The sequence below is a fragment of the Orcinus orca genome, chromosome 3, assembly GCF_937001465.1.
Source record: "Orcinus orca chromosome 3, mOrcOrc1.1, whole genome shotgun sequence".
In the NCBI taxonomy this organism is placed as follows: domain Eukaryota; kingdom Metazoa; phylum Chordata; class Mammalia; order Artiodactyla; family Delphinidae; genus Orcinus; species Orcinus orca.
In genome coordinates, this window is record NC_064561.1 from 179,169,727 (window position 1) to 179,197,498 (window position 27,772).

General features: G+C 44.6%; 1 protein-coding gene across 1 annotated transcript in view; it reads right to left on the reverse strand.

Annotated features, from left to right (window-relative positions):
• Positions 1-22,505, reverse strand: part of ADCY2 (adenylate cyclase 2) — a 433,799-nt gene extending 411,294 nt beyond the window's left edge. The window contains exons 1-2 of the mRNA XM_004274498.4: positions 22,163-22,505; positions 2,863-3,060 (exon numbers count right to left, since the gene is read on the reverse strand). Of these exons, the coding sequence (XP_004274546.1) occupies positions 2,863-3,060; positions 22,163-22,393 (429 nt within the window). The 5' untranslated portion in view covers positions 22,394-22,505. The remainder of the gene's footprint in view (positions 1-2,862; positions 3,061-22,162) is intronic.
• Positions 22,506-27,772: the final 5,267 nt, after the last annotated feature.

Genomic DNA, 27,772 nt, shown 5'->3' on the forward strand with positions numbered 1-27,772 from the left:
TACAGCTTTCAGTGAGTTCTGTGAGTCCTTCTAGCAAGCGATTAAGCCTCAGGGTGGCCTTGGGACCCCTGAACTTGCCCTTGGCGTCAGCGGTGAGGGGCCCTGTGTGGACTGTCCCCGTCAGTGCAGCAGGTGGTCTCCTGCATCCCCTCATAATAATACTGTTCACGGAAACACCTTCTAGTGGGAACCATTCCTTGAGCTCACTTCCTCAAGCGCACTGAGCCTATTCTAACACTTCTGGGAGGTCAGTGTTCAGTGAGGGGTCTGCATCTGTGGTGCTGATACCAAAAGATGCCAGAGAGTAAACCTGGGGTCAATCTGGCAGAATAACTACATTTCAAGTCCCCTGCTGAAGGGGCAGGGGTAGCCGGGAGTTCTGGGCAGGATTTCAAGTTCCAGTGGAGGCACAGGGCCCAAAGTGCCCCTCTTCCGGCAAGAGGTGTGAGCAGCCCTCCAGCATGAGGCGTGCACCCTGGCCAAGCCCCCGGCTTAGAAACAGTGGCCAGAAATAGCCGCAACCGCCGAGACCGGCTGTGGCGTTTTCTGGGCACCAGGCACACACAGCTGTGCTCCTACAAGCCTGCCCAGGCCACCTGCCACCTCAACGGGGCTGAGGCTCCACGCAGGAGCTCTCTCTGCCCAGGGCCTCGGCGGCATCAGGGTTAGGGCGGGATCACGGATTGGGGGGTGAAGACCCCCAGCTCAACTTAAAGTCGGAAACAACAACGTCAAAGCTGATGCCAAGAAACTGAGCCAACCAACTCAACACCTGGGGAATCAATCTGGGAAAAATGGAAGTAAAATGACTGTGAGATAGGTATGTTTAAGATGCTTAGAGAGATCGCGTACAGGCGGGCAGAGAGCAGCAATAAAACCAAAGTGTACGTTATAAAACCAACAGATAAGTGAAAACGGAACAAGTGGATACACACGCACACACAAATCCAACAACAACAAATCTGAAAGTGAAAAACTACAGTCATCCACTAAGGAAAGCACTGCACAAGCAGCTCTGGGTGCTCCTACTGGCAGAGGATGCTCAGAGGTGCGAAGACACAACAGCCGATGATGGTCAAATCCACCCCCGGACCCTGGAAGGAGTTTATATTCTTGCAGGGGAGACAGTTGATTAACAAAGAGAGGGGTACGTCACGAGCTCTGAGGTGCTGTAGATCATCACGAGTGCTACAGAAAAACAAGGAAGATGGGGGGTGGCCCGGTGGGGTGTCAGCTGGACATCTGGGGAGGCTGCTCTGGGCAGGGGCCCGATGAGGTTAATGAAAGTAACGTAGAGCTTTCACTGAACATGACAAACTGATTCCGTAATTCACATGGAAAAGTAAGCTCAGAGAATTCTGAACAAAAGGAAACTGCCGTTCCAGATAGTAAGGCTTCTTCTAAAACTATTTTGTTAAAACAAGGTGGCACTGGTGCTAGGAGAGGCCACTGGGTCCACGCCACAGAAAGCAAATGACGCTCTTAACCGGTTTTCTGTTTCTGTCCATGTGCACTGGTGTGAAGGCGGAGGGACCTCGGGCCACGCGTGCCGTCGATGGCAGCTGGGTGAGGGCGTGTGAAGGACAAAGAGGGGAGCAGAGGCGGGGAAGGAGCTGGCCGGAGCGTGGAGACGGGGTGGGGGGGTGCCCAGCCCTGCAAGAGGCTTGAACGGGGGCATGAGGAGACGGCCAGGGGAGCTTCCCTGAGCGCTGGGGCCTCTTCGGGGAGCTGCAGGAGAGGAAAGGCACTGTTTCCACCTGTGCTCACCATCACAGCATCCTTTAGAGCCAGAGGGACCAACCTGAGTTCACTTCGTCCAGCCTCTTCCTTTGCAGAAGAAACCGAGGCCCAAAGAGGATGATGGTTTGGCTGAGGTCACGGGACAGAATTCTCTGGAAACCTCATCCTTGGGCTCACCCAGCGCTCTCTCAGCTCAGGCACGTCAACCCTTTTGTGTGTTCCCATCTTGAATCTCTCTTCTCCGTTGGCCTCCACAGCAATTCACCCTCCCTGGGCCTCATGTCCTAATGACCTCTCCTCTATCCATCTGTGGTTCCTGTTCCTCTCCTACCCCAGGCTCTTGAGTCGCCACCAACTCAGGGACAGCCCTTGGTGCTCAGTTTCATCTCTCCCTGGAGGGTGACAGAACCCCTTGACTTCCATCACAAACTTGAAGCTAGTAACTAGCACACTCCCATCTGCGGCCCACATCTGTGGACGACCCAGCACTTGACCAAGCAGTCAGCAGGCTACAGCCTTGTGGCAGCAGTACACGGGGAAAAGCCCATTAGACTGCATTCTCCTAAAGATCTAACATCCTCCAGACATAGCCATTTTCTAAGTCAAGAGCCTCCCCAGTTTCAACATGAAGAACTATGGGTCTCCCTATTGCTATGACATTATCACGTTGATACAAAGTCAGTATCACAGCCATCTGTCTGTAAGAAGGGAGATCCAGTCACTGAGAAAGAGTTCAAGGGCAATGACCAGTCTTTGAAGACTTAGAGGCACAAAGTGAGGCTCCAGTCCCAGAGGGATTCCAGAATAATGGGAAACTCAGGGGTTAGAGGAGAATGGAGCTACCAAGACCAAGTGGTGAGAGGTGTAAACGCAGACTTAGCCATCAGAAGAAACACGTGACCAGGTGAGCCCAGGCAGCACCCCAATGGCCAGCAGGTCTGAGGAGTTCAAACGGGTGCTGAGTGACTTCATTATGGGGACATGCCTGAGACAGCTGTTTCAGAAGGCTTCCTTCTCAGCTATTGGTCTCCTGTTTACAGTTTAGGGCCAAGTTGACAGAACTTGGTATGTTACAGATCAAAGCACAGAAAAACAAACACAAAGAGTATTTCAACACCTTACCTGGTCCCAGGGAGAGACGGTGCCTCCAAAACACATGAACAAGTAGCCCATGGCCACGAGACAAATCCATATCACCAAAGAGAAAAGGCGGAGCAGCTTCTTAAACACGGACTCGATGCACACGAGGATGAAGATAGCAAAGAAAATCGCCAGGGCAGTTGGAACTGTTATTAAAAATGCCACGTGGTCTTCAACTTCCTAAGGAGAGAAAAAAATATTGCAAAGGTACAATTTAGAAAACCCGTGGTACCCATGACTGGTTATCAAAATGTTATCAATGTTAATCAGTGTCGAAATATATCAGGTTTTAAAAGTGATTTCAGAAGTAAAACAGTTGGAACTTTTGAAAATTTAAGCTTCTTATTAAATAACCATATTTTTTCTATATAAATAACCCAGTATTGGATATTTAAATAATGCAAAACAGCCATGCCATCAAATTCAAATTTTCCCTGGTAAATGGAGAAATGGATTTCATTCAAAAGTGAATGCAAGAACACAGAAGGTACGGATAAAATAAGACAACCAACTTCACTGCCTGCACCAGAGGATCAGAAATACCCCAACTGTAGGAAATTAAGGCCTCCAAATGGATTTGAAATGTTTTATTTAAATAAAACCTAAAAACTATCTCAGGCTCTCAAGGGAGAAGTTTTTCTTTTATGTTAATTATGCAATTAATGTTTTAACAGGAACATAGGTTAATAGAAAAGGGTCTAGAAGATGAGAGAGCGGGAAATACTTAGAAGAAGGTGTCAGTTTGCTAGTTTCCTTCACCACCTCTCTTGGGCTCCAGTAGCAAAAAGAAAATGGACATTTATTATTGGCCTCTTACTAATGCATTTTTTAAAAATCCACATTTGCACACTAATACTTATTTTCTATTTATCTCTTTCTAGTCACACACCCCCTAAAAGGCACACCATTACAATTCTATACAATTTCACACAATGTAATAGACATCATACTTCCTTTGATTATCCAAGCCTGGATTTAGGCTTTAGCTTCTCCAAACATTATGCTGGAACCTTGCTCTGAACAGCACATGCTATGGGATGGAACACAGTTTAAGATATTTAATCCTCACCCAATATATTTAGTTGGTGAAATACTCAAAGGAGTTTCAATCAAAAACCCATATGGCCGCGTCCCTAAGAACTTCCACTGAGGTTTTAGCATATTAAAAGTTACAGTACAATCTGGCAAGTACGGGGTGGGTCTTTCAAATACCAGAGCCTGGGGAAGCCTTCACCTTTTCTGGTTGGTACAGGGTTCACTCCGTGCCATGAGCATCTCTAACTTCACCCTGGAGATGCCCCCCCATGCCCCCTTCAGATATCAGGCCATAACCACAGGGAGAGCGGGAAGCAAAGCAGATCAGCGAAACCACCATATGGGGCCCAGGCTGACACCCAGCAGAAAGAAAAGGGACCCAGGCCCACCCTCCATGCCTTCATTTCCCCTTCCTCTCTCTCCCAAATATTTGCGTCAAGTGATACCCGGAAAAAAGGCCATCACAGCAAATACTCATGTCTATAATTTTGTGCTAAACACTCAGGTACATTAAGCCCTTTAACACAACAGCCCTATGGGGGTGGTGGGCGCTGGTGCCTGCACTGCTCTACAGCTGAGGAAATGCACGGCCCTGAACGGAAAGAAGGTGCCAGGGTTGTGGAGCTGATGGGGAGAGAGCCAGGGCTCCAGCCCAGGGAGCTGGGGGCAGTCTTTTCCTGCAGACCCCTGCAGCAGAGCTCCACACCCTGCTTGTGCAGAGATGATCCACTAGACCAGGTGCGGCCAGTCCTTGAGGGGCCAAAGGAATCTGTTTCCACAACAGCCAGGAAACAGAAGGATCCAAAGGGATGTGCTTATAATCTCCCGCCATTGCTATTTTTGGCCACAATTAAGTGCCTAATTGTACTCTTACCCTCACACACATGTTCCAATCGTTGCAAAAAGGTGTCAGGTAACCACCAGTGCTCCCCAGCACGTAGGCACCATGGGCCAAGGTACACAGGGACCCGACAGCCTGTCTTCTGAAGACATCAAATTTGAGACCACAACTGCTACACACATGGAGCCATGAAAACCGATTTTATTTTAAACCTTCCCAAATGAAGTTAACTGAGCTGTGGACAGAAAGCTAACCAGTAAACAACCAGGACAGCTGTTTTCCTGGTGTGGCTTTTCACTTACTTCATTAACCCAGTAAGGGAGAAACAATCAGTGACTTTATTGGCTCTGATTTCTCCAGAAAGACTGAAAATGGTGTGAAAATATGCGTGACTGTCTAGTGAAAATTAGTAGCTAAAGGAACAGAAAGTCTGTGATTGTGAGTCCTTCCAGGAAGAGGGGGACAAAGTACTCTACCTGTAGGAGCTTTTCCTGTGCTTCTCTTTTTAAAAGATCCAACGGTAATCAGTTGAAGACCCCATGCCTTACTGAGCTGGGTACATTATGTAATAAGACTTGATACACGGGTTTTGGTTTTAAATATTGGAGTCTCTATGTCATACTTTTTCTTTTTTTTTTTTAACTATCAGCGTCTTGATCACTGAGAAGTGACTAGTGTGGGCCTCAGGTGACCTCTTCACTGGGCACAGAGGACACAGAGCCTGGGTCCCCTAATATTTTTACGGGCCCACAGAAATGTTTTAATTTCGTTCAAAATCAGAACAATAACAACCAAAAAACCCAAGATTCTAAGCTCAAAGATTACATACATCTCCATGCTAACCCAGCATAAACTACGATTGTGAATATACTTTTAGGGAGGAGGGGGCGGACAAAGGCCCTAAGTCTCTCCATCGTAATCTGATCTGAGGGGCTGGCACCCCTGCTCACCAGATGCGTGGCATTCCCTGGTCCATCCCACACACCGGAGAAGGAATCTCAGCTTCAAGCAGAGTCCCCAGCCTCGGTTGGGGGGACCAGATTCCCAGATGGCCAACGGCTTAAGACGGTCAGCCACTGCTCATGAGGCCAGTGGCCCTGACCATTGCAGAACCTGAGCCCACTGAAGAATCTGGGCTCTTCCAGAAAGAGAACAGCCACCAATTTATTCTGCATTTGCCTTTTGAAGTCTAACTCCAAACACCTTAATACGGACTTCTCCACTAAACAGAATCTTTTATAAGGTTGTCAAGGAAAGAAAACAGAACAGTATTCATTAAGAATGTATAAGCTTATAAACCACATTCTTTCCTAACCCCGCATCTGAATCATGCATTTTTCTTAAGGCTAATAAATAAATGAAACAGCGGAACGCCCTCAGACCTTGAATTACACGGGCCTCCCCCGTCCTTTATTCTGGCCCCAGTGGACAGGAAGATGAATGAAGCCACTACAGCTCCCCCATGGCTGCTTCCTTAGGAGCTAGTTGAGTTTTCAAAATTCAGTATAAAACAAATAGAGTAGCTCAAAATAAAGTGAACAAAAACAGTGAAAACATTGTCAATCTAAATTAAATATGTTTATATATCCTCACCCCTCCTCCCTTCGTGGAAAAAAAAATTTACCATGTTATGTAAACTAAATGAAATGTACTAAAATGTTTTTATTAGTACTAAAATGTGTGAAAATGCCTTTAAGACATATCTTTAAAAAGACTTTTTAAATTTACCATACAATGCAAACTAAATAAAATGGGCTAAAATGCCTTTAAAAGAGACCTTGAGCATGGTATTACCTACTATCATGATAATGGGCTCCTATCTCTCCTGGACCATTTCATCCTTTCCTGTTCAGTGCGTTTGGGGGTAATTTGGGATCGCTTCTAATTGCCAAGCCTCCTAAACACCCATCGTTTTTATTTATCATGTGACAACTGCTTTGCTTCTTGGAGGCTTTTCCATGGAGCAACAGATTATCTGTATGTTCATTCTTTTCCACGTGTATTTTTCATTTTTTGTCAAACAGTACTGTTCTTCTTTTAGATGGTAAAGGACAGTCTAATGTAAAATACTTTTCTATAAAAAGGATATTTTAGTGAAGTGCTTTGAAGTCCGACAGACTGAAGGTAGAAACCAATTTCCATCACTAACTGTAACTCGGAGTGAGCACGGGGCCTCCCTAAGTCCCTGTTCCCTCACATGAACAGAATTACAGACACTGCATGGCTGGCGGGGTTGAGTACATCACTGATGCACCATAAATGAGATTATTATCATGGTGACCATCACTCCCTCTTTCCTGAATATCTGAATACTTTCCACCAATGCTAGTCTGACTATTCCTTATTGAAATGATGCCAATTTTCCATTCTAAATGATTATATATTTGATTACCACAAATTAATCTGAAGGGTTGTCACTGGGCAAAAAGAAATCAGCCTTTAGCTATGATACACATTTGCTTTTAAGTATATGTGTCACATAATATATATGTGTGTGTTGTGTGTGTGTGATACGTGATAGAAAATATATTTTTTCATTCTTTCCCACATACATAGTCATACTCCATTTTACCATGAGGTGTGAAAGGAATAAATAAAAATTCTAACAAAAATATTCTATAAAACTATGATAAAATAAATCAAAGATGATCTCAATAAATATTCCATGTAAATAAATAGGAAGATATTCCGTGTACATAAATAGGAAGACAGTATTGTCAAGATGTCAGTTCTTTCCAAATTAATCTATAGATTCAATGCAATGGCAATCGAAATCACAGCAAGTTAATTTTAGATATCAACACACTAATTCTAAAGTTTAAACGAAGAGGCAAAAGCCCCAGGATAGCCAACACGATGTTGAAGGAGAAGAAAAAAGTTGGAGGACCCACACTGCCTGATTTCAAGACTTAGTACAAAGCAACCGTAATCAGGACAGAGTGGTAATGCAGAAGAGACAAACAGATCAACGGACTGGAAAGACCCACATTAATGTAGTCAACTGATGTTGACCAAGGCGCAAAGACAATTAAACGGAGAAAGGATAGAACAACTAAATAGATACCCACACGAAAATATGAATCTAGATACATACTTTACACCTTTCACAAAAATCAACTCAAAATGGATCATAGATCTAAACGTAAAACGCAAAATAATTGTGAAAAATTTTGAAAGTCTTCCCAAGAGCAAACTTGTGTTGTGCAGTAAAAGTGGTGCTCAGAGGGTAACTGTTCATCTTACAAGTTGAGCTGAATTGTCCTACTGTCAATTTGGCTTTGCTGGGAGTCACATTTCTTAGAGCCCCTTTCCCTCCATGGCTCTTGGTTAGAGTTGAACGGAAGAGGAATTTGTGCCAGAATTGGGAGGGGAAAGTGGAGCAAGTCCCCACCAGAATCCCCTTCCTGGAATGCTCCCAGGTGAGAGCTGGCCCTCGCAGGTGCCTGCACAAGAGTTGGGAGGTGGAAGCCAAGCAGCCCCAGGAAGGGCGATGTGCAGGGTCAGATGTGGATGAGACACGTGTGGAGAAGCCTGGAGGGGCCCAGCCTGCCCGGCTCTGCCCTGCTCCACGTGCAGCACTCTGACCAAAGCAGCCGGCCCAGGCTCCCCACTACATTCCTTCCTGAAAGGGCTCCCTTCGGTGGGTGCACATCCCTGCACGTCCTGATTGACCCAGTGACTCTCTGCTAATCTCAATGCTCCCTGTTGCTGCCAAGCTCCATAATAAGAAAGGAAGCTGAAAACTGGTGAATTAAAGATCCCACTTCAGAAATGTGGAAAAGAATGAAACCCAAAGAAAGTAGAAAGAAGATGCGGTGGTCAGGGACTTTCCAAAATATTCCCTATTTCCTTCTTCTGGGTTCCTTCTGGGTGTACTTTCTGACCTCCTTTGAAGTTCCAAGTAGCCATGCTTTGGCCAAAATAATGTGGACAGAAGCGAAGTGTTTCTCTCCTGGGCAGAGGCATGTAAATGCCAGTGAGAGGTCTCACAGCACTTTCTCTCCATGGTACAATGATTACAGAAGCGTCTGTCATGAGGAGGACACCTACAGCCCAGCCCAGATGAGCAGAAGCTCCCTCCTGGCCCACACTGGCCAGGACGTGTATGCAAGAAGTAACCCTCTGGTGTGGGAGGTTTATTAACCCGTGATGTGGGAGGCTTATTAACCCATCACAACCTATAACATCTTTGCTGATACAAAAATTGGTACCTGAAATACAGTGCTGCCCCAAACCTAAAACATACAGCATTGATAGCTGCTAGGTGGCAGAAGCAGCAAGGAAACTATTATCAGAGACTGAAAAGTAGCAACCCAAGCTACGCAACGGTCCAACATTTGGTCAGAATATATTCCTGTCCTGGAAGGCAAAAGATGCTCTAATAGAATTGTAAGTCTACAGCAGGGCTCAGCGAGCTTCTTTTGTAAGAGCCAGATCATAAATGTTTTAGGCTTCACTGGCTATAAGGTCTCTGTCACACTAAACACAGCCTGCTGTACCTTAAACACAGTCATAGATCATAGGCAAATGAATGGTCAGGCTATATTCCAATAAAACTTTATTTGAAAAAATAGGCAGTGGGTCAGATTTGGTCCCAGGCCAGAGTTTGTTTGACCCCTACTCTAGAAAGGGCCATCAAACACAATGTTACAAGTGTGGGTGTGTTGCTGCTCACTGCACTTGTTAAGGTACAAGAAAAATACAAGCTCAGAAAATAACTGATTGGTTGTAAGGAGGGATGAAAGGGAGGCAGAATTCTATGGATTTGTCAGAGGAAGAGGAAAATGCTTCTCAGTCTGAACCTGTAAATGACAGAACTTGGGTCCTAGAGTGATTAAAACCCAGCCATGTGCAGGAAAAAAAAAAAAAAAAAAAACCTACTATTGAAGACGGAATGGATTAAGGTGCTTCAGACTAAAGCCCAACTAAAAGTATGGTGCCAGCAAATTCTTTCAACTGAACAAAAAGGCACAGGGAAAAGAGAACCAGAAATTGTGTTTCCCAAACGGGCTCAAAGCATGCACAGACTGATAGAGAGAGGGAGCGAGAGAAAGACTGAGAGATAGATGGAGCAAAAAGGCAGAGAAATATAGCAAATCACAGAAGTATGTCTTGAAAAGAACATGACCTTTGACACCGGGAGATGAGTGAAATTAAACAGAGAAGAATTCAAAGAAGTTTTGAAAGATCTGTGTTTCCAAAAGAAATGCCAATGTGAACTTTTGCTGTTCTAAACAAAGGAAATTTGGGGTTCTCTATCTATGGCAAGAAAGAGGTGGAGAAAATTGCTCAGTCCCCAAGAAGGAAATATTCCCCAAAAATCAATCCAGCTGTGGCCAAAATGATGGCCAATAAGGAAGAACCTCCCCAGTGGAGGGTTCAGATGTCACAGGAAATAATAGACAGGGGTCTATTTCCAGGACAAGAGTCTGGATCTAATGAAGAAGCAATCCCCATTCCCAGGGCCAGGGACCCTCAGACTGTCTGCCCAGGGGAATTTATAATTGGTATGACCAGAGATTAATGAACGTGTGTCATTCTTCCCTTGGGATAATGGGAGAGTTTTGTGGCTATCCTTTGTGCACTGGGTGGCTGAGTGGATGGTTGATAACATCTTCTTAGTCCACAGGTCTCCAGATCAAAAGAAGCCACAGGAGGGATAAATCAGGAGTTTGGGATGAATACACATACACCACTATATATAAGATAGATAACCAACAAGGACCTACTGCATAGCACAGGGAACTCTACTCACTATTCTGTAATAACCTATATAAGAAAAGAATCTAAAAAAGAATGAATATATATATATATATATATATATATCTGAATTACTTTGCTGTATACCTGAAACTAACACAACATTATAAATCAGCTATACTCCAACAAAATTAAAATTTAAAAAAAAAGAAGCCACATTCAGGCTTCATGTGAAATGACTGCTCAGCATTCCCTTTGAACAAACGAGTGCCCTTCATTCACAGATCCTAGACTCTGAGCTTCTTGCTGTTAGTGGATGGGACTTTGGAGTGGTCTCTCTTGAGAAAGGGATGTACGTATTTTCTTAAGGAAGGAGTAAACTAAATGTCTGGTGACCAGGTAGGTGCACCGTGGTAGTAATAGCACTGTTAAACATTCTAGTTCACCTCTCTGTTATGGTTATGGTTTTGTCAGCAAAACTGGCTGCACTAATTCCCTTCCCTATATCCAAGCCCTTATGTAATTCTCTCCTACACTGACTCTGGCCCTGGCCATGTGACTCTCTTTGGACAATTTGACAACAGTTGCATGAAACAAAGACGTGAAAATACTTAGGTATTGGGGCTTGCCCTCTTCCTCATTGATCTTTAGAACCCTACATGCAAAGTAGCTCAGGCTAGTTTGCTAAACGAGCCCAGTGACTCTGTCACCCTACCCAACATCCCTGGCTGACAGCCTGCCAACTGGCCTCATATGTCAATGAGGACGCCTTAGATGATCCAGCTACCAAATGACCCACCAGCTGCCAGCTGACCACACAAACAAGAGATAGACCAGCAGAGATCAATTGAATAGCTAGAACGAAGAGATGACCCAAAGAATTGTGAGCTAAATAAAATAGTTATTCCAATCTGTTAATTCTGGAGGCGGTTTGTTACGCAGAACAAGCTAACTGATGCATACTCCTTGTAGGCATATGGGAATTTGATGTGCTATATAAGGTACTGTGGTAGACTGTATTTCCCACGAATGGGGGCCATAATATATCCCAACCCATATGTGACTGGCACTCCTCTCATCGAGTGAGGTTCTATGCCCTCCTCAACTGAACCTGGGCAGTTCTTTGTGACCATGATGGAAGTGGTGTTATCTGACTTCAGAGACAGGATTATAAGGATGCCATGCACTTCTACTTGATTCTTAGAGGATGGTCATTCTTAGAACCCAGCAACTATACTGTGAAGAAGTCAAGTAACCATGTGGAGAGGCATGTGAAGGTGTTCCAGCCAACAGTCCCAGTTGAGTTTCAGCTACCAGCCAGCAATGACCACTACACATGTAAGTGAGTAAGCCTCTAAGGACTCCAGTTCTCAGCCTTTAAGCCATCCCAATTGACACATGGAGCAGGGATGAGCTGCCATTGCCAAACCTGCCCAAGTTGCTGCTTCAGGAGGAAAATAAATGATGTTGATGTTTTCAACCGCTAAGTTTTCTGGGGGGTTTTATGCAGCAAAAGATAACTAGGATACTTACTTGGTCAATGAAAAATGAATAAAAGTGATGTGTCACTTCCATGTGGAAGATGTCAATTGCCAGAGAGTGAAGCACTCTTTTCCTCCCTAGTGTAGCAATCAAGGAAAGAAGGATACTGTGGGATGCAACTTCCTTCATTCTAAATCTCTGAGTGACTGGTGTGAGAGAATTCCTCTGCTGACTCAAATTTACTGTGCAGCCTGAACAAAATATAAACCTTTACTGTGTTAAGCTATTAAGATTTTGGAGTTGTTTGTTTCCATAGCATATTCTAATATGTTCTGATTGACACAAGAGGTAACAAAGATAGAAAGCAAAAATGCAAATGTTTTGTCTTAATGTATGTTAAGACAAAACATACATCTGATGAGATTAAGTAAAAAAAGAAAGCACCTAAAAATAACACTATAAATAAAACCTGAAGATATAGTATATGTAAAGTGTAAAAATGAGAACAGTATTATCACATACATGCCATTAAACTTGAGAACTGGGACAAAATGCAAAGATTCCTAGAAAAGTCTTATTGAAACTGACTTGAGAAGTAAAGTTAGAAATACTATAATCCTATTACTATCAAAGATACTGAAGCAGAAATTTTAAAAATCTCTCTACAAAGAAAGCAACAAACCCATGTGGTTTTCTAAGCAAATTCTATCAACTCTAACATAATGAAAACTTTTAGAAAACTAAAAATGAAGGCATATTCCGTGATTTATTTTATAAGACCAGAAAAACTTATAAAAGAAAAATGACAATTTGATAAAGAAAAATTCCAAACTCATTTCACCAAAGAATATGCTTGCAAAAATCTTAAACAAAATGTTAGTACTTCATATCCAACATTTTATAAGAGATATCATAAAAACTGTGTTTGTATCAGGAATATAAAAATTGTTCAATAATAGAAAATTATTATCCATTACTTTGACATTAAAAAACAACAAAAAATCCTATAATTATCTCAATTTGGTAAAACTCAACACCCAATCACGTTTAAACTTTTTTTATAAATTAGAACAAAAGGGAATCTCAAAGGATATCTATAAAAATCTGTAACCAACATGATCCTAAGTGGATAAACTATGAAGGAATTCTATTTAAAACTAGGAAAAAGGGTAAGGATACCCTCAATCACAAGTTCTGTCAATAACACATTAGAGTTTCTAGCCAGTACAATAATACAAGAAAAAGAAATGAAATGCCTTAGGATTGGACAAAAGGAAATTATTTGTAGATTATATGTAAATTATATGTAAATTATTTGTAGATTATATGTAAATTATATGTAAATTATTTGTAAATTATTTGTAGATGATATGATTGTCTATGTAGAGAACCTGAAAGAATCTGCATTTCAGTTACCAGTAATAAAAAGGATATGATAAGTTGTGTAGCTATAAAATAATATCCAAAATTATATTCTTTTACATCATCAACAAAAGAGTAGAAATTCATAATTTTTAAAACATCATTTACAGTAAGCAATAAAATACAAAATATCTTTTGGTACTCAGGAGTAAGAACAGCCTATAGAAAACTGTAAAACATTACTGAAGCACATAAATGGAGAGATAGCCCATGTTCATGGATAGAAAAATTTAATATCATAAAATATCAATTATCAGCAATGAATCAATAGATTAATATAACACTAACAAAATCCCACTTGAGTTTTTTCATATTGAGGTTAAAATAAGTTGATTGTAAAATTTATATGGAAGAACAAAAATTCAATAATAACCAAGAAACTTTTCAAAGAGCTGAATGTTACTTCCCTTGCCCAATATAAATACGTATTATAAAGCTTAGTAATTATACTCTGTGTGTGTGCGTATTAAGAAAGAACAAAGGGCTTCCCTGGTGGCGCAGTGGTTGAGAGTCCGCCTGCCGATGCAGGGGACACGGGTTCGTGCCCCAGTCCGGGAAGATCCCACATGCCGCGGAGCGGCTAGGCCCGTGAGCCATGGCCGCTGAGCCTGCGCATCTGGAGCCTGTGCTCCGCAATGGGAGAGGCCACAACAGTGAGAGGCCCGCATACCGCAAAAAAAAAAAAAAAAAAGAACAAAACTTAACCAATGGAAGAGAAAAGATAGCCCATAACAAACGACTCATATATGCAATTTTGATTTATAACAGATTTGGGGAAAGAAGTAACTAAAATGAATCAGTAAAAATTGATTCTCCACAAGAAAAAAAATATGTAAATGGACCTCAATCACCACTTTATACCACACATATACCACATGATATATATAGGGTATGTATGATAAAATGAACAAAAAGAAAAGCAAGAGAATGACAAACAAAAAGTGCAAATGAAGTTTACTTCTGAGGGTAGGTAGGGGAATGGGAGAGGTGCAGTGTAGACTGAAATACATTATTGGGGATATTCTAGTTTGGACTGGGTTCGTGGATGTTTAATTTTAGTGTAAATAAACAAGCAAGCCAAATAGATATAAATGAGGATTGAGCTCAAGAATCAAAGATTAATCAAATTAATCAAATGATAAATCCCATTCTGTGCACCTAAAGTCCAATTCCGAAGAATATGGATGTTATGTGTTTGAATTAACTGCAAGCCAATAATGGGAGAGGATTAGGTGTCAGATCAATCATGTGTGTGAACTATGTTAACATTTCTTCATTATTTCTTTCATTTTTATTCATCTGATCTCCTTATCCTCTGAATTTGTAACATCACATATCTTTATTAGTTCTACTAATGCACCAGTCTAAAACTTCCTTTCCTTCAACATATGCACAGCTCACTAGTAGATAGAAATCTTAATTATTTTCCCTTTTTTTATAGAGCTTAAAAAATCATACAGTACATTTAAAACACACGCAATAATTCAGCATTTGGGGTAAGCACGGAATGGAAGCCAGCACCTACGAGCTCTGGCCCGTCCTGGCTGTAATATCCCAGCATCACTACATCTGAGGGATGATAAAGGACACTGGTGGAAATTGGGTAGAAATTCTAATCCCAAAACCCTGCAGTCAGGGCTCCCATCACCATGGTGCTGGTCCGCCATCGTCTCCACCAGGAACCTGCTGTAGGGTGGTTACCCTAGACACTTGATTTATTCATAAGATTCTCTCAGACAATAAGCATCATCTTGAGAAGTCTTCTCAAGAATTTCAACGTTCTAAAAAGAAGCCATTGTACTTTATGTTTGTATGTTTCAAAAGCAATAAATTATTCATTCAATAGATTTTAATTGAATAAAATATTCAATTAAACATTGAATATTGAAATCTTCCATTTCAAGCAAAAAGTGACTTGGTTCGACTCTGAGATACAATTGGCCTTATGCATTCCTAATGGTGGTGACCCAGGTCTGTATTCTCGTTCTTTCTGTCTTGGCACTGTCGTTCTACAGCCCTGGGCAGAGTCAGAAAACTAGTTGGCAGAGCTGCTCATGGAGTTTTTTAGGCTGAGTATCTCATAACTCTGCCCATCACTCTCTCTCACCTGAAGGTGGCACCTGGGGATGGAAGCATAAGCCTAAGTGAAAAGAGGGAGCAAAAATGATTATTTGTAACGTTGCCAGCAACAGATGAACGAATGAAGTCTTCCTCCAAACCTCTCCCGGTTCCCTTCTTTGTGATCTTTATTGTATCTTTATACAAATAGGGCATTGAAGCAACATTAGCAAAGTCTTAATTTGGCCATATGGATCAAACACACAAGCTGACTCAACAATCCTTTTCCCTCCCCCCAAACGCACCTGGTGGCTGCAAACCAGCATTGCCAGATGTGTATCTATTTCCTAGTTTGACACCAGGGAATTGCCTGGTAAATATTATCTTATCACTCTTGTTCATTTTACATTATATAACATTATCCAAAGCTAACAAAATTGAAAAAAATATGAAGGCCAATAGCAGTGTCAATTTGGCAGAATTTTAGTGCTAGAGAACGGTAACTTGTGTCACAATATGACTTTAATTAAACTATCTATGCTTCTCCATCTTTTTTTTTAAGTACCTCAAAGCTATATTCACACTTATCACATAAATAGAAAAACATCCCCTGTTCTTTCATACCCAGGTTTAAAAATTCTAGTACTCATTTAGTTGTCAGCCTGAAATACACCTACAGGGGACCTTGACAAGGAAAACCCTGTGTGCTCCAAGTATAATAATAAAAATGACCTACATTTGTTTTGGGTACGACATGTGCCCAGCTCTGTGCTAAATGTCCACAGGATCCATCTTACTTAGTTCCCAAAATATCTCCCTGAGCCTGGTTGTGTTATTCATTTTAGTCCACAGCAGATAAATTAATTTGTCAGGAACACTAAGTGGCAACATTGAGACCAGATCCAGGTCTAGTGACAGTTTTATGCTCTTAACAAGAGGCTACACAGTGGGAATGACAGCAGCTAAGGAAAAATGCATCTACCCCCTAAATTATCCATGTTAGTTAAGCACCTGCGATCTGGTTAGCACTGTATTAAATATGGGGGTGCTAAGTTTCTTCCCTGAAAAAACTAACAATTAGTTGAGGAGACAAGACGAACTGACAAAACTATTCTGCACATCAGATGACAGTCATGGAGTGGGTAAATTATTTCATGTAACAAATGAGCTTTGCAGGCATCAGAGGCAGCAACCAATACAGATAGGAATGCACAGCACAGGCTGACCTGTTTAAGCTCAGGAAGGAGAGCTTGAACTTGGATAAGCAGCACGGGGAGGGGGAGGCTTCGAGGAGAGGGGAAGCAGTGGAGGAGAGAGCAAAGCTAAAAAGGACCAGATGCAGACACTCTGAGCTCACGGCGTCCAGGCTAACAGACCACCCTAGTATGGACAGGTAAGTGGCAGCGTGTCGAAGGTGAGCTGCTTCTGGATGGAGTGCCACCCAGAGGGATGCCCATCCCAGTGCGGGCCCCAGCAGGCACTCCGTGAATATCAGTGAGGGAAGAATGAGTGAAGTCCAGTGGATCGTACTGATGTCAACATCGAGTTATAGAAGGAACTGGGGTACCAGCGGATTATGCACAAGCACCTAGCCCTGACTGTCCCATCACTAGCAATTCCTGAACAAACAGATCAAAGTAATTAATAGAATCATAAGACACCTTTACCAAAGTAACAGATCAGCTCTAACAGCATTATTATTTTTTAAATAGAAAGTTTAAGTTAAAAAATACCAGTAAGTTTCACACAGAGCTCCACAGGAATGGATTTTACAGGCCACAGTATTCATGCCGGGGACTTGGCCAACGAAAGCAAAGTTGCAAATGCACCTGCTGCTTAATGGGAAAACCCTGGGAACATTCAGCATAAAGGAAATAAATGAAGTCTACCTCAATGAATTAATCGTGGGGAAGCATCCCTACAGTTCTTTAACATTAAAAGAGAAAAAAATGGAAATGTAACCCCATCCACAGAATGAACCTTGAGGACTTTCCTATCAGCATGAAATTTCAAACAAGAAAACTGCTGCTGTGCTAGGACCAGAGCTGGGGATTCTAGATCTGCAGTGATCACCAGCCTAGTTCACGCAGGCAGAGTCAAGACACCCAGCACCACAACTGCACCCTTAAAGACAAGAGCCACCGCCTTTGGGTTTCAGTTTCCTCCTCTGTAGCATGAGCGCCCTTCCAGCTCTAATACTATGTGACTACATGTTTTTCACAGCAACAATGAAAATGCAACTACAGAAGACCCAGTAATGACAACAGTTCCTGAGGGCATACTCTGTGCCAGGCATTCTTCTAAGTGCTTCACGTGTACTGACTGGGACCATCACCTTAGAAGGCAGGTACCATTTCATTTTACAAACAAGAAAACTGGGGCATAGAGGAGTTGAACAATTTGCCCAAGTTCACAGAGATGGAAAGGGACAAAGTCAAAATGCCAACACACACAGATGCTCTTAACCATTACACTCTGCCTTTTTTAAATGGAGAAGGCAAGGTACCGTGCATATATTTAATTATGCACTTTAATGTCCAAAGGATGCTTCCAAATCCTTTCTTGCTAGGCCTCTAAACTGCAACCATCTTTTCTGCAGAAAACTACAGTTTTTCATTGTCGTTTGTTTATACCACAGTTAAATCATAATTAAAGTGACTTATTGAATTACTGGTTGCAAATCACAAACACCTGCCAAGTAAGATTCTCCTGCACATACAGAGAAATTTGCAGAAAGACAGATCTTTAGCTACCTCCACTCTAATTCCTAAAAGCATGCACTACCCCTCCACCCCCAGAATTAAGAGACTAGAGAAAGTATGCAGAGAATTGCCTGCTCCTTAGAGGAGATGTCAGATGTATTTATCTGCCTTCTCCAGCCTTCCACTCCCCAAGAAAAGACTTCTCCCCATTGATCCTTCCACCCGCTAGGGGCGCTGAAATAATGTCTGGAATAATAAAGCCAATTTGCCTCTACAATGATTGGATTCACTTATTCGTTTTGGAAAAATTAGGATTCTTTCTCCATGTATAGAGAAAAGAAACACTCATATATCTGCCCCTAGAAAAAACACCTGATGCTGGAAAACTGATTTGTAATGAAGTACTTACGGTCATTGTTTGAAATATCTAGAACACTGAATCACAGTAAAAGCAAGAAGGTAGATCATATTCTGTCAAAATCATACATATTACATATGTAATACTGATAAAAGTATATACTCATTTGGATATTACCAAACTAAAAAAAAAACGGTAAAAAAAACAGAAAAATAACTATTTTATTGCAATATCTGACTATTTAAAATTTATGGAATGAAATTTTTCCATTCCAGTTGAAATATTGACCATCCCTAATCATAAATTTTAACCAAAACAAATCTGGCTGGAGCTAGCTGGTATTTGACAAACTAAAAAATTTATGTCAGCCTTTCCTAACCACGATGGGCAAATTTTGAGAAAAGTTGGCTGATTTTGGACATAATAAATGAGAGAGGATTTGATTCTAAGATGAGGTTTTCATGCATTTAGTAATAAGAACCAGTCCTGGAAAATGAAGCTACCTCATAAGACCTAGAACTTAAAGTTTGGTCTTATTAGTTCCAAGTTTTCTCATGCCAGAGGGTAATTTAATTTTGTTCACCATGCCCAGTACTATCATCAAAAACTTCCATCATAAGCAACAGAAAATATTTTTCCTATTATTAAACAAGATATTAAAATTCAAGACATGCTATCATATGTGCTATTTGTTTCGTCTTGATATTTCTTAACAAATATGGGATTAAACCTATTTAATCACTTTTTATGTAGAAAATAGTTAAGCAAGATAGTAAAGTTTCAATTCAGAATTTACTTTTTAAAATATAATAAAAATACTTTGCAGAATACCTTATCTTCGTGATCAATGATGCAGACGCATAGATTGACCATAGACTGAAATTAAGTGAAAGCAGATTGTGAATAATGCCAATTAGGGAAATACTAAGTCAAGACAAAGCTTACTTTTTTTCTTTTTAAAAGATATTTCAAGTCACTTCAGACAAAGGCAATTACATATACCAAAAAATCACTATGTACTTGGATACTATCAGGATCATCTTGTGATTCAAATGTTCCAGAAAACTATGGATATGCATTAAGAAAGTTACCAGACTTTTTCTACTACAAGAACTGATGGAAGTCTAGTGGAAATCAAAATCAGGCAGATTCAAGGGAAAGAAGAATCTGTCCTAGTGATTCCAGTAAAGCGCAGGAAGGTGGAAACCTGGGCAGGCCCCAGGCAGCTATTTCTGTCTCCCAGTGTAGATTTCTGGGAAGCCAAGCTCTGGTCAGTCTGAAAAATGAATTCACCCCACTCTGTGTGCACATGACTCCATGTTAACTCTGTCCCATCTTCCAATGCTCCTAACCTAGCCATCTTTGACTACATGGATGGAGAACATTTTTTGTAAAGTGGAACTGCTGTTTATGCTATTACTAAAAGCAAAATAGAAATGAGCTGTCCAGATCTCAGAACTGTGCCAGTACTTCCTAAGGTCAAGTTGCAGAGGACAGTGCCCATTCCTCCCATGCATTTCCCAATGCCAGGCCCAGTAAGTAGCCCCAGTGCCCACTTGAAGGTAGCCTTTCCACCAGACCACGTCACCCTTCCTGATTCTGGAACATTTCTGCACAGCTCATCACCTAGAAGGATTTACAAAGTAGTCAGAGCATGGTTTAGGCAGAGCAAAGGACAGGATCCATTCCACCATCTCTGGACCTCACCCTGGGCTACAGCCATGCCATGGGAAATGCCTGCTTTGTACTTAAAGTGATTTAGCTGAATGCCAGGAGAGTGTGGGAATGATTGATTTATCAAGCAAAGTAAAGATGCCCGAATAAGCTTTTTAAAAAGATACCATTCCATCATTTGCACCACGTGAAATGGAACATAAAGGAACTGGGTAAAGAAACATAAAGATCAAAGACAAATTAGAGAAGGGAGCTTTCAGCTGACTGTGCTGAATCCCTGACGACCCATTCAAGAACATCTACGTAGATCAAGGTTTAAGACGTTAGAGATCTGTATGATAGCAAACAAAGTGGTGTGTGTAGGGGAGCATGAACTTCACATTTGTCTTTAAATATATTAATGGTGCTATAAATAGGCCATCACCTGCTCCTTCTTTTCCATTTGGAAGAGAACCAGCCAGAACGGGTTTGAATTACAGATTCAACAGAATCACAAGTAGCAATGTCCTGGCTGCTTTTTCCAGAGGAAAAGGGATGTGTTTTCTTCCCTGCAAGAATGGAAATGAGAAGGAGATGCTTTTAGAGACCCTGCTTGCCAATGAGACTGAGAAGAAGTCTCTCACCAGGTCCTCTTTGGCCCTATAAAGTGGTGAGAAGAGACAAAGATGCCATTCCAGGGAGCATTCCAGGCTGGTAACAAGGGTGTGAAGATTGCCGTGAACTCACACCCAGAATATAGAATTAAGGTGCTCTCTGCTCTACGTTGTATAATAAAAGACCCAGTTGTGATCGGTGGCATCGTGATGTTCTATTTACTTTCTAATTTCTATTCTTATCTCATTGAATTCCAGCAGAAGACAACACCTCTTGACTAGTGTGGGGAAAAAGAAAACTTCATTTTTTAAAGAACCCAGATGATAAGTTTTCCCATGCATAATATTTGAGCACCATCTGGCTCAGGATATGAAGAATAAATTGCCAAAAACCAAGGACAGCTATTTTGCACACGTGTTGAAATAAAGCAAACACCCACACCTTTGCTCCAAGGACATGAATATAGGTGTATGTTTATATTCTAAGCTAAAAAGACATCATTCGATGCAGACATCCCCAGATCAACCACTGACCAAAAATATCTCACTGATTAATCAATGCCTGGCACTCGATCTGCACATACATATCATAGGCGGTGCAAAAGTTTGAACCACACCAACAGAAAGATCAGTAACAGGAAGCTTACCGCCATCTACAGATTTCCCCTCACCGCTCACGGGAGTGAGCCAAGGATTTCTACTCGAAAAATATAAATTGGCAAAATTGACATCAGCTGTGGAGTTGCATTACGCTCCTAGTGATGAAATCCAGTTTAAAAACCTGTGCAAAACAGTAAACACGACTAACTACCTCTCTAGAAATAGGAAATCAACGGTTCACGGATGCTTGTTACTTACACACTTGGAGGCTTAAGACTCACAACAGGTCAACACCCCATCTCGCCCTGTCTATGGGACTAAACCATACAGATTTAAAGGCAAATATGTATAATAATATACTTCTTTTCATTTCTCCTCTCCATTCACCACTTTCCCGAGGCAGGCTTTTCAGAGAGTTAAATAACTAAAACGCCAGCTCAGAGGCTGGGCAGCTGTCTCGCGAAGAGGCGCGAGGCTGATTCGGAGGGACACAGACCTAGTGGAGCGGCTGTTGCGGCCAGCGGCGCCGAGTGGAAAGCGCGGCGAGTTTGCCAGCGGGTGCGCAGAGGTGGAAAACGCACACCCGGGCCGTCCACCCAGTGCACACCCCGGCAACTTTATTTTGGGCAGAACCTTCCGAGGAAACTTTTCTCTCGCCCTCAGTTCTCGCCCAAGCCAGGTCGGCCGCGGGCAGGCAGGAGGGGCAGGGCGCCGCGGGCAGAGGGGTAGCCCCGGGCGGGACGCGGCTCGGCGGGTACCTCCCTCTCCTCTCTGGGCCCCGGGGCGCGCAGGCAGGTCCCGCAGGGAGGCCACTCACCAGCCGGAGAGCGAAGAAGACGGCGAGCAGGGCGAGGCAGGCGCCCATGACGATGAGAAGCAGAAAGACGATGAGCGGGTGCTGCTGGCTCATGCGGTAGTACGACTCGTAGAGCCAGTCCCGGGACCGCTGCAGCCTGTCGCCGTCGCCGCCGCCGCCTGCCGCCGCCGCCGCCGCCGCCTCGGCGCGGTCCCGCAGGTAGCGGCGCCGCCGCATCGCCTCCTGCCACATCGGGGCGGTTCACGGGGCGCCCGCCGAGCGCGCCCGGCCGGGGCCGCGCCGCCCGCTAGCCCGCAGCCGCCCGCGTCCCAGCCCCGCGCTGCCTCGGCCGGCCGCGCTGCCCGCGCTCCGAGCTGCGCGCAGGGGCCTCCGGCGCGGGCGGAGCTCGGCGCCCCGGGCTGGGCGCGCTGACGCGCGGGCGGGGGCCGGGCGGCGGCCTCGGGGGCAGCTCCCGGCGGCGCCGCTGCCGCCACCGCGCGGGAGGGGCGGGTGCGACAGGGGGCGCTCGACCCGCCTCTGCCCGCACCCCGCGCGGCGCAGCCAGGCCTCCACCCACCGCCGCCCCCCGACGGCCGTGTCGCGCGCCGGGCACGGCGGGGGGCCGGCGCGCCCAGCCGCGTGCTGGGAGGGGAGAGGCGGGGGCCGCGCCCCAGCCCCGGGGGTCCCTCTCTTAGACCCACCCACGATCAGCGCGGGCAAGGTCCACCTCCCCTCCGCTCTCTCAGCCTGGGGTCGGGCGGGGGCTCCCACCGTGCCCTGCGCGGTCCCCGAGCGCGGCCTGGGGGTTCCCGCTTCCTGCCGCCCTCACCTCCGATCTCGCTCAGAAGACTGCGGAGGCTCCTAACTCCTCTCCACCGGCTCCAAGTGCGGCGGGGAGGGGCCGTCCCACCCTCCCACCCTCCAGTCCCCTCAGGCTCTGAGTGGTGTGCGGGGGGTGGGTAGGACAGGGTGTTTTCACGCTCCTCCCCACTTTCACAGAGCGTAGCCGGGAGGAGACCTCCCATCCTTTGGTATCCCCTACTCGGAGGGTCGCGGGAACTTCCTCTTTTTCACCCTCTGTGCGCTCGCAGGAGGGATTCCCCTCCCCTCCGCATCCCTTAATGAGTAGGGGGTTCCCACCCTCCTCTTCTTCAACTCAGCACAGCGGGCTTGGGGGCTCTCACGGTCCCCCCCACTCTCTTAGAGAGCAGGGGGCTTCCCTGCGGTGGGCGGGAAGACGCTGGGACGCGAGGAGACCCCCTGGCCGAGAACAGCTCCAAATGCGCAATGGAGAAGCGAGGCGGACACCCGCCCGTGTGATTGAGCGCTGCACCCCGCCACGTCCTCGGATAGGCCGCCTTACTTGTGCCCTGCAGTTTCAGCTTAAGTCACACTTTGGAGGTACCCGATAGGGCAAGGTTTTCCGTATCGGAGTTTAGAGGGAGCCCTCTGGTCGGTCCACGGCCCCCGCCGAGCCCCTGCTGTCCGGCAGGGATGGCAGCGAGGGCGCGACCGGGGAGAGTGGCTGGGCGCTGGTGCGGGCAGGGTTGGTTCTGGGATTCGCTTCCTCCACGTCACCTCGGGGGACTGGGCGCGGGGGCCGATGTCTGCAGGGGCAGTGTCCCCCTCCTGACACTCCTGGGGTCGAGCCCGCTGGCCCTCTCCCTGGGCGGTAGGGGAGCTCCTTGGTGCTCTCCAAAGGAGCCTACCCTTTTGGAGGGTTCCTCCTAGTCGAGAGTTGGCTGTACCCAAGACCCGCAAATCCCACCTCCACCCGAAGCCTAAGGAATCCGAGGCACCGCGATCCTCCCCTCTCGGGCACCAGCACACGGCCGGGGGTTGTTCCTATGCCCTTGTCTGTTCCAGAACCAGACCAGCGCAGGGGGCTCTGAGCCCTGGCACTGCCTAACACTTGGGAAACCTTCACGAACTGTCCCACTGCCCGCTTTTGGCCCTCCTGTCCCCCTGCGGGACAGAGGCATGTGAGCTGGGTAGCTGCGTGCCCAGGGACGGCAGGACCCAGCCCACGAGGGGAGAGCGGCCCGGAGCCTTCTAGTGACTTTATTTTTAGCCAGAGTTAATGCCTGCTCTGCTCAGGGGGTGTAGACCAGAGAAGGGCACAGCTCTGCCACCGGCTGCCCGAGACCTTGGCCGGTGGGTAAGGATGGGGGAGTAAAAAGGAAGCGTGTCCCGGACACTGGATCCTTGGCCAGGGACCCTGCCCACCAGACTCCACCAAGTCCTGGGCCTTCCCTCCTGCCCTAGACCTGCAGAAGAGAAGAAATGGAAGGAGGCAACGGATGGGAGAAGCCCCCTACCCCGAACGTGTCCTGGGGGTCCCACGGCCTCCTGCCCTCGCAGGAGATGGAACTCTTCTTTGTGGAGTTCCTGGTCTGCGCCCTCACCCCGCTTTGCCTGCCCACCCCTGGCGGTAGACGTAACCGCCCCCCACCCCCCCGGGGTAATTCAAATCTCAGCTTTACCCGCGGGTCCAGTCTCACCCATCGGGCTCAGTTCTTTCTTTTGGACTGGGGGATTTTAGGGTTTTTGTGGTTCTGAGAACAAGCTGCAAGACAGCGCTGATGAATCGGCTTTATAAATATCCGGAGACCAGCGTCTCCTAAGGAAGCCCGGGTGAGTGGGAAGTTGCACAGCTGCTGTCGTGAGGATTCTCCCCTTCCTCCCGCTCTGCCCATGGTCTGTCTAGGTTGGGCAGAGCTGCGCATTTCCAGCCTTTTCCTTTTGGAGCAACTTCTCCTCTCCAATTCTTGGTGCTTCTTCACCCTTTGTATTGATAAACGGCTGCCTTTATCCACTCAAAAAGGAAGATAAAGTAAATAATCTGTAATTTAGGTTTATGGTTAAAAGTATTGAGAGACTCGTAAGAGAACAGTACATGTTTAAGTATTTTCTCCTTCTCTCCGGTGGGGAAGTAACAACCCGTAGCTATACCCTATATATATCCTCCACATGGTAAAGGGGTGTGGCTGTAAGATTTCTAGGAGATTTTGTTAAACACAATGGCAGGACATAATTTAAAGAGACTCTGCATGAAGGGATTTTTGTCCTTGACCCTTATGACATTTTTTATCACTCATTCTTTCATTAATTCGTTCAATAAATATTTATTTTGTGCCTATCCTGTGCCAGATGTTCAAGGGGGAAAAGAAGGACCAAGCCTAGGACCCTTCTAGGAATTTCCAATGTACTTTGAAAAGTAGGGCTACAAAAAACAAAACATGAACAAAAATCAACCTCCATCCCCAAGTCCCCCTTATGATCTAAATTTCACCATCGTGTACACAGGTCGTGGAATGAATATAGTAGAGTAATCAAGATATGTCAGGCTTCCCGAGGTTATATTGGGCTTCTCGTTTGTTTCAGTTTGGGGGCTTATTTTTATGAGGACCTCTTTATGTTTAATACAAAATCTGAACCAATATAATCATTATAGTTATACTATCAGCATTTTATAATCAATTGCACCAAATATACCTTTTTAAAAGTTCACAGCAGTTTCTATTTTGAAGGCAAAAAACCCCACAATGAAATAATAACCCCCAAGCAGCATGAAGTGGAATGAAAAATGCCCTTTAGTACAAAGCCAGGAGCATGAACTCTAGACTCATGCAATTAAAGGGATCCCAAGGAGTCCATTTCCATGCCTTTGGGTAGCAGGGCTGCTATGCCGAGGGTAAGCCACGATGAGCAAAGGGATTTTCCCACAAATATACTCCATATCAATGTCCTTGCGACAAAATGCACAAAGAAACTTACTATGGAAGCTCTAACGGGCCTGAGAGATTGGGGGTGGGGGGAAAGGAAGAATAAGCATGAGAAAGGAGAATTCATTTTTCCTGCGACGCTAGAGGGCAGCCCTCCATCCTCAGAACCCAGAAGGCAGGGCAGGCCTCCTGGGAGCGTGATTAGTGCTGTTGCACAGGGCCCCTTGCTTGGTTTAAGGTCCTGCTGTCACCATGTTGAAATTCTTGATACCCATTTTTATTTTGCCCTGAGCCCTGAAAATTAGAGAGCTGGTCCTGCCAGCTAGAGACACCAAAGAGTCCTGGCATCTCTGCCTGCGTGCAGAGCCTAGGGGGTGCAAGCTTGAGTTCAAGCAGACAGACACGTCCACCCAGTGACTGCAGGCCACCTCTCCCCTCCTAATCTGATCATCTTTCACACACACAATAACACACCTGAGTGCTTATACATCTGTTAAGTAACTATGCTGCAGGACAGGTTTTGGAATCAGTGGCTTTTCCTTTAAAAATAACCCATCTTCTAGTTCCTATTCCAAATACAGTTAGATTAGCTCACTCAATAAGGACGCTGTTGGGCTCTTCCCAATGTCACAGTGCTCTGATTGATTAAAGGCAAGGACAGACACAGACACGTGTCAAACCCAGAGCATATTGTAGAGCTGAGCGCGGAGCGTTTCCCTGTGTATTCGTTTTTCTCTCTGGCAAATACATCACTAAAATTTATACAATAAAGTATGAACAATATGTCAACAGATTCATTATCACCATGAAATATGTCTTGTGTACCCAGATAACATTTACATTTTGATTGAACCAGAGTCTGTGGATACAGAAACCACACAACCAAAGCCAGCTTCTAGCTCCGGGAAGCCTCATTAACTCTTTGAGCTCACTAACGAACTCTTCTGCAGTTCAGTTTTTAGAGCATCAGATAAAAAGTTGCTGAATGGACCATTAATATATTCATTTTCTTTCCCCTTCCGAGTGGGATGATCCTGACACGTCTTTTGAAAAATCTTACTTGCTTGGTTTATTTGATAAATGATTTCTCAAGTGACAAAATTGGAAGAAATAGTTCAGAGACTCATCTTGAATATCTGATTTTGGGTGACTTATTGGGATTTATGGTCCTGAATATGTGAGAAGATGGTACAAGTATTTTGCAACAGATCTTTCACAAAATCCCGCCGCCATTCCAAAGTTTGTTACTAGGACTTGTTTCAAGATCCACCGAGACACTGGAATTCCTTCTGTGAGTGCTGGGAGGAGTGAGAATAGGTTAATGACTAATCGGGCCCAGCACCAGCATGTCTACAACCTTGAGAGAGGTATCGATTTCTCGGCTTCTGCTCAGAGAATGCGATCTAAAAAGTAATGACTCATAGAGTGGAGCTGTGTGCTCAGGATTTGTTTCCTAGGGAGGTACCGGAAGAGGGGGCTTGTTTACCAAGCGTGAATGATTCAGATACCTTGACTTTTATTTTTTTCTTATTTTTTACTTTTAAAGTTTATATTCTTATTAGTATACATATATTCAGTCAGGCTCTTATTCTCATTTTTATTGTGGTGTTTTGTTTTTTTACATCTTTATTGGAGTCTAATTGCTTTACAATGGTGTGTTAGTTTCTGCTTTATAACAAAGTGAATCAGTTATACATATACATAGGTTCCCATATCTCTTCCCTGTGCGTCTCCCTCCCTCCCACCCTCCCTATCCCACCCCTCTAGGTGGTCACAAAGCACGGAGCTGATCTCCCTGTGCTATGTGGCTGCTTCCCACTAGCTATTTTACGTTTGGTAGTGTATATATGTCCAGGCCGCTCTCTCACTTTGTCACAGCTTACCCTTCAACTTTTATTTTTATATC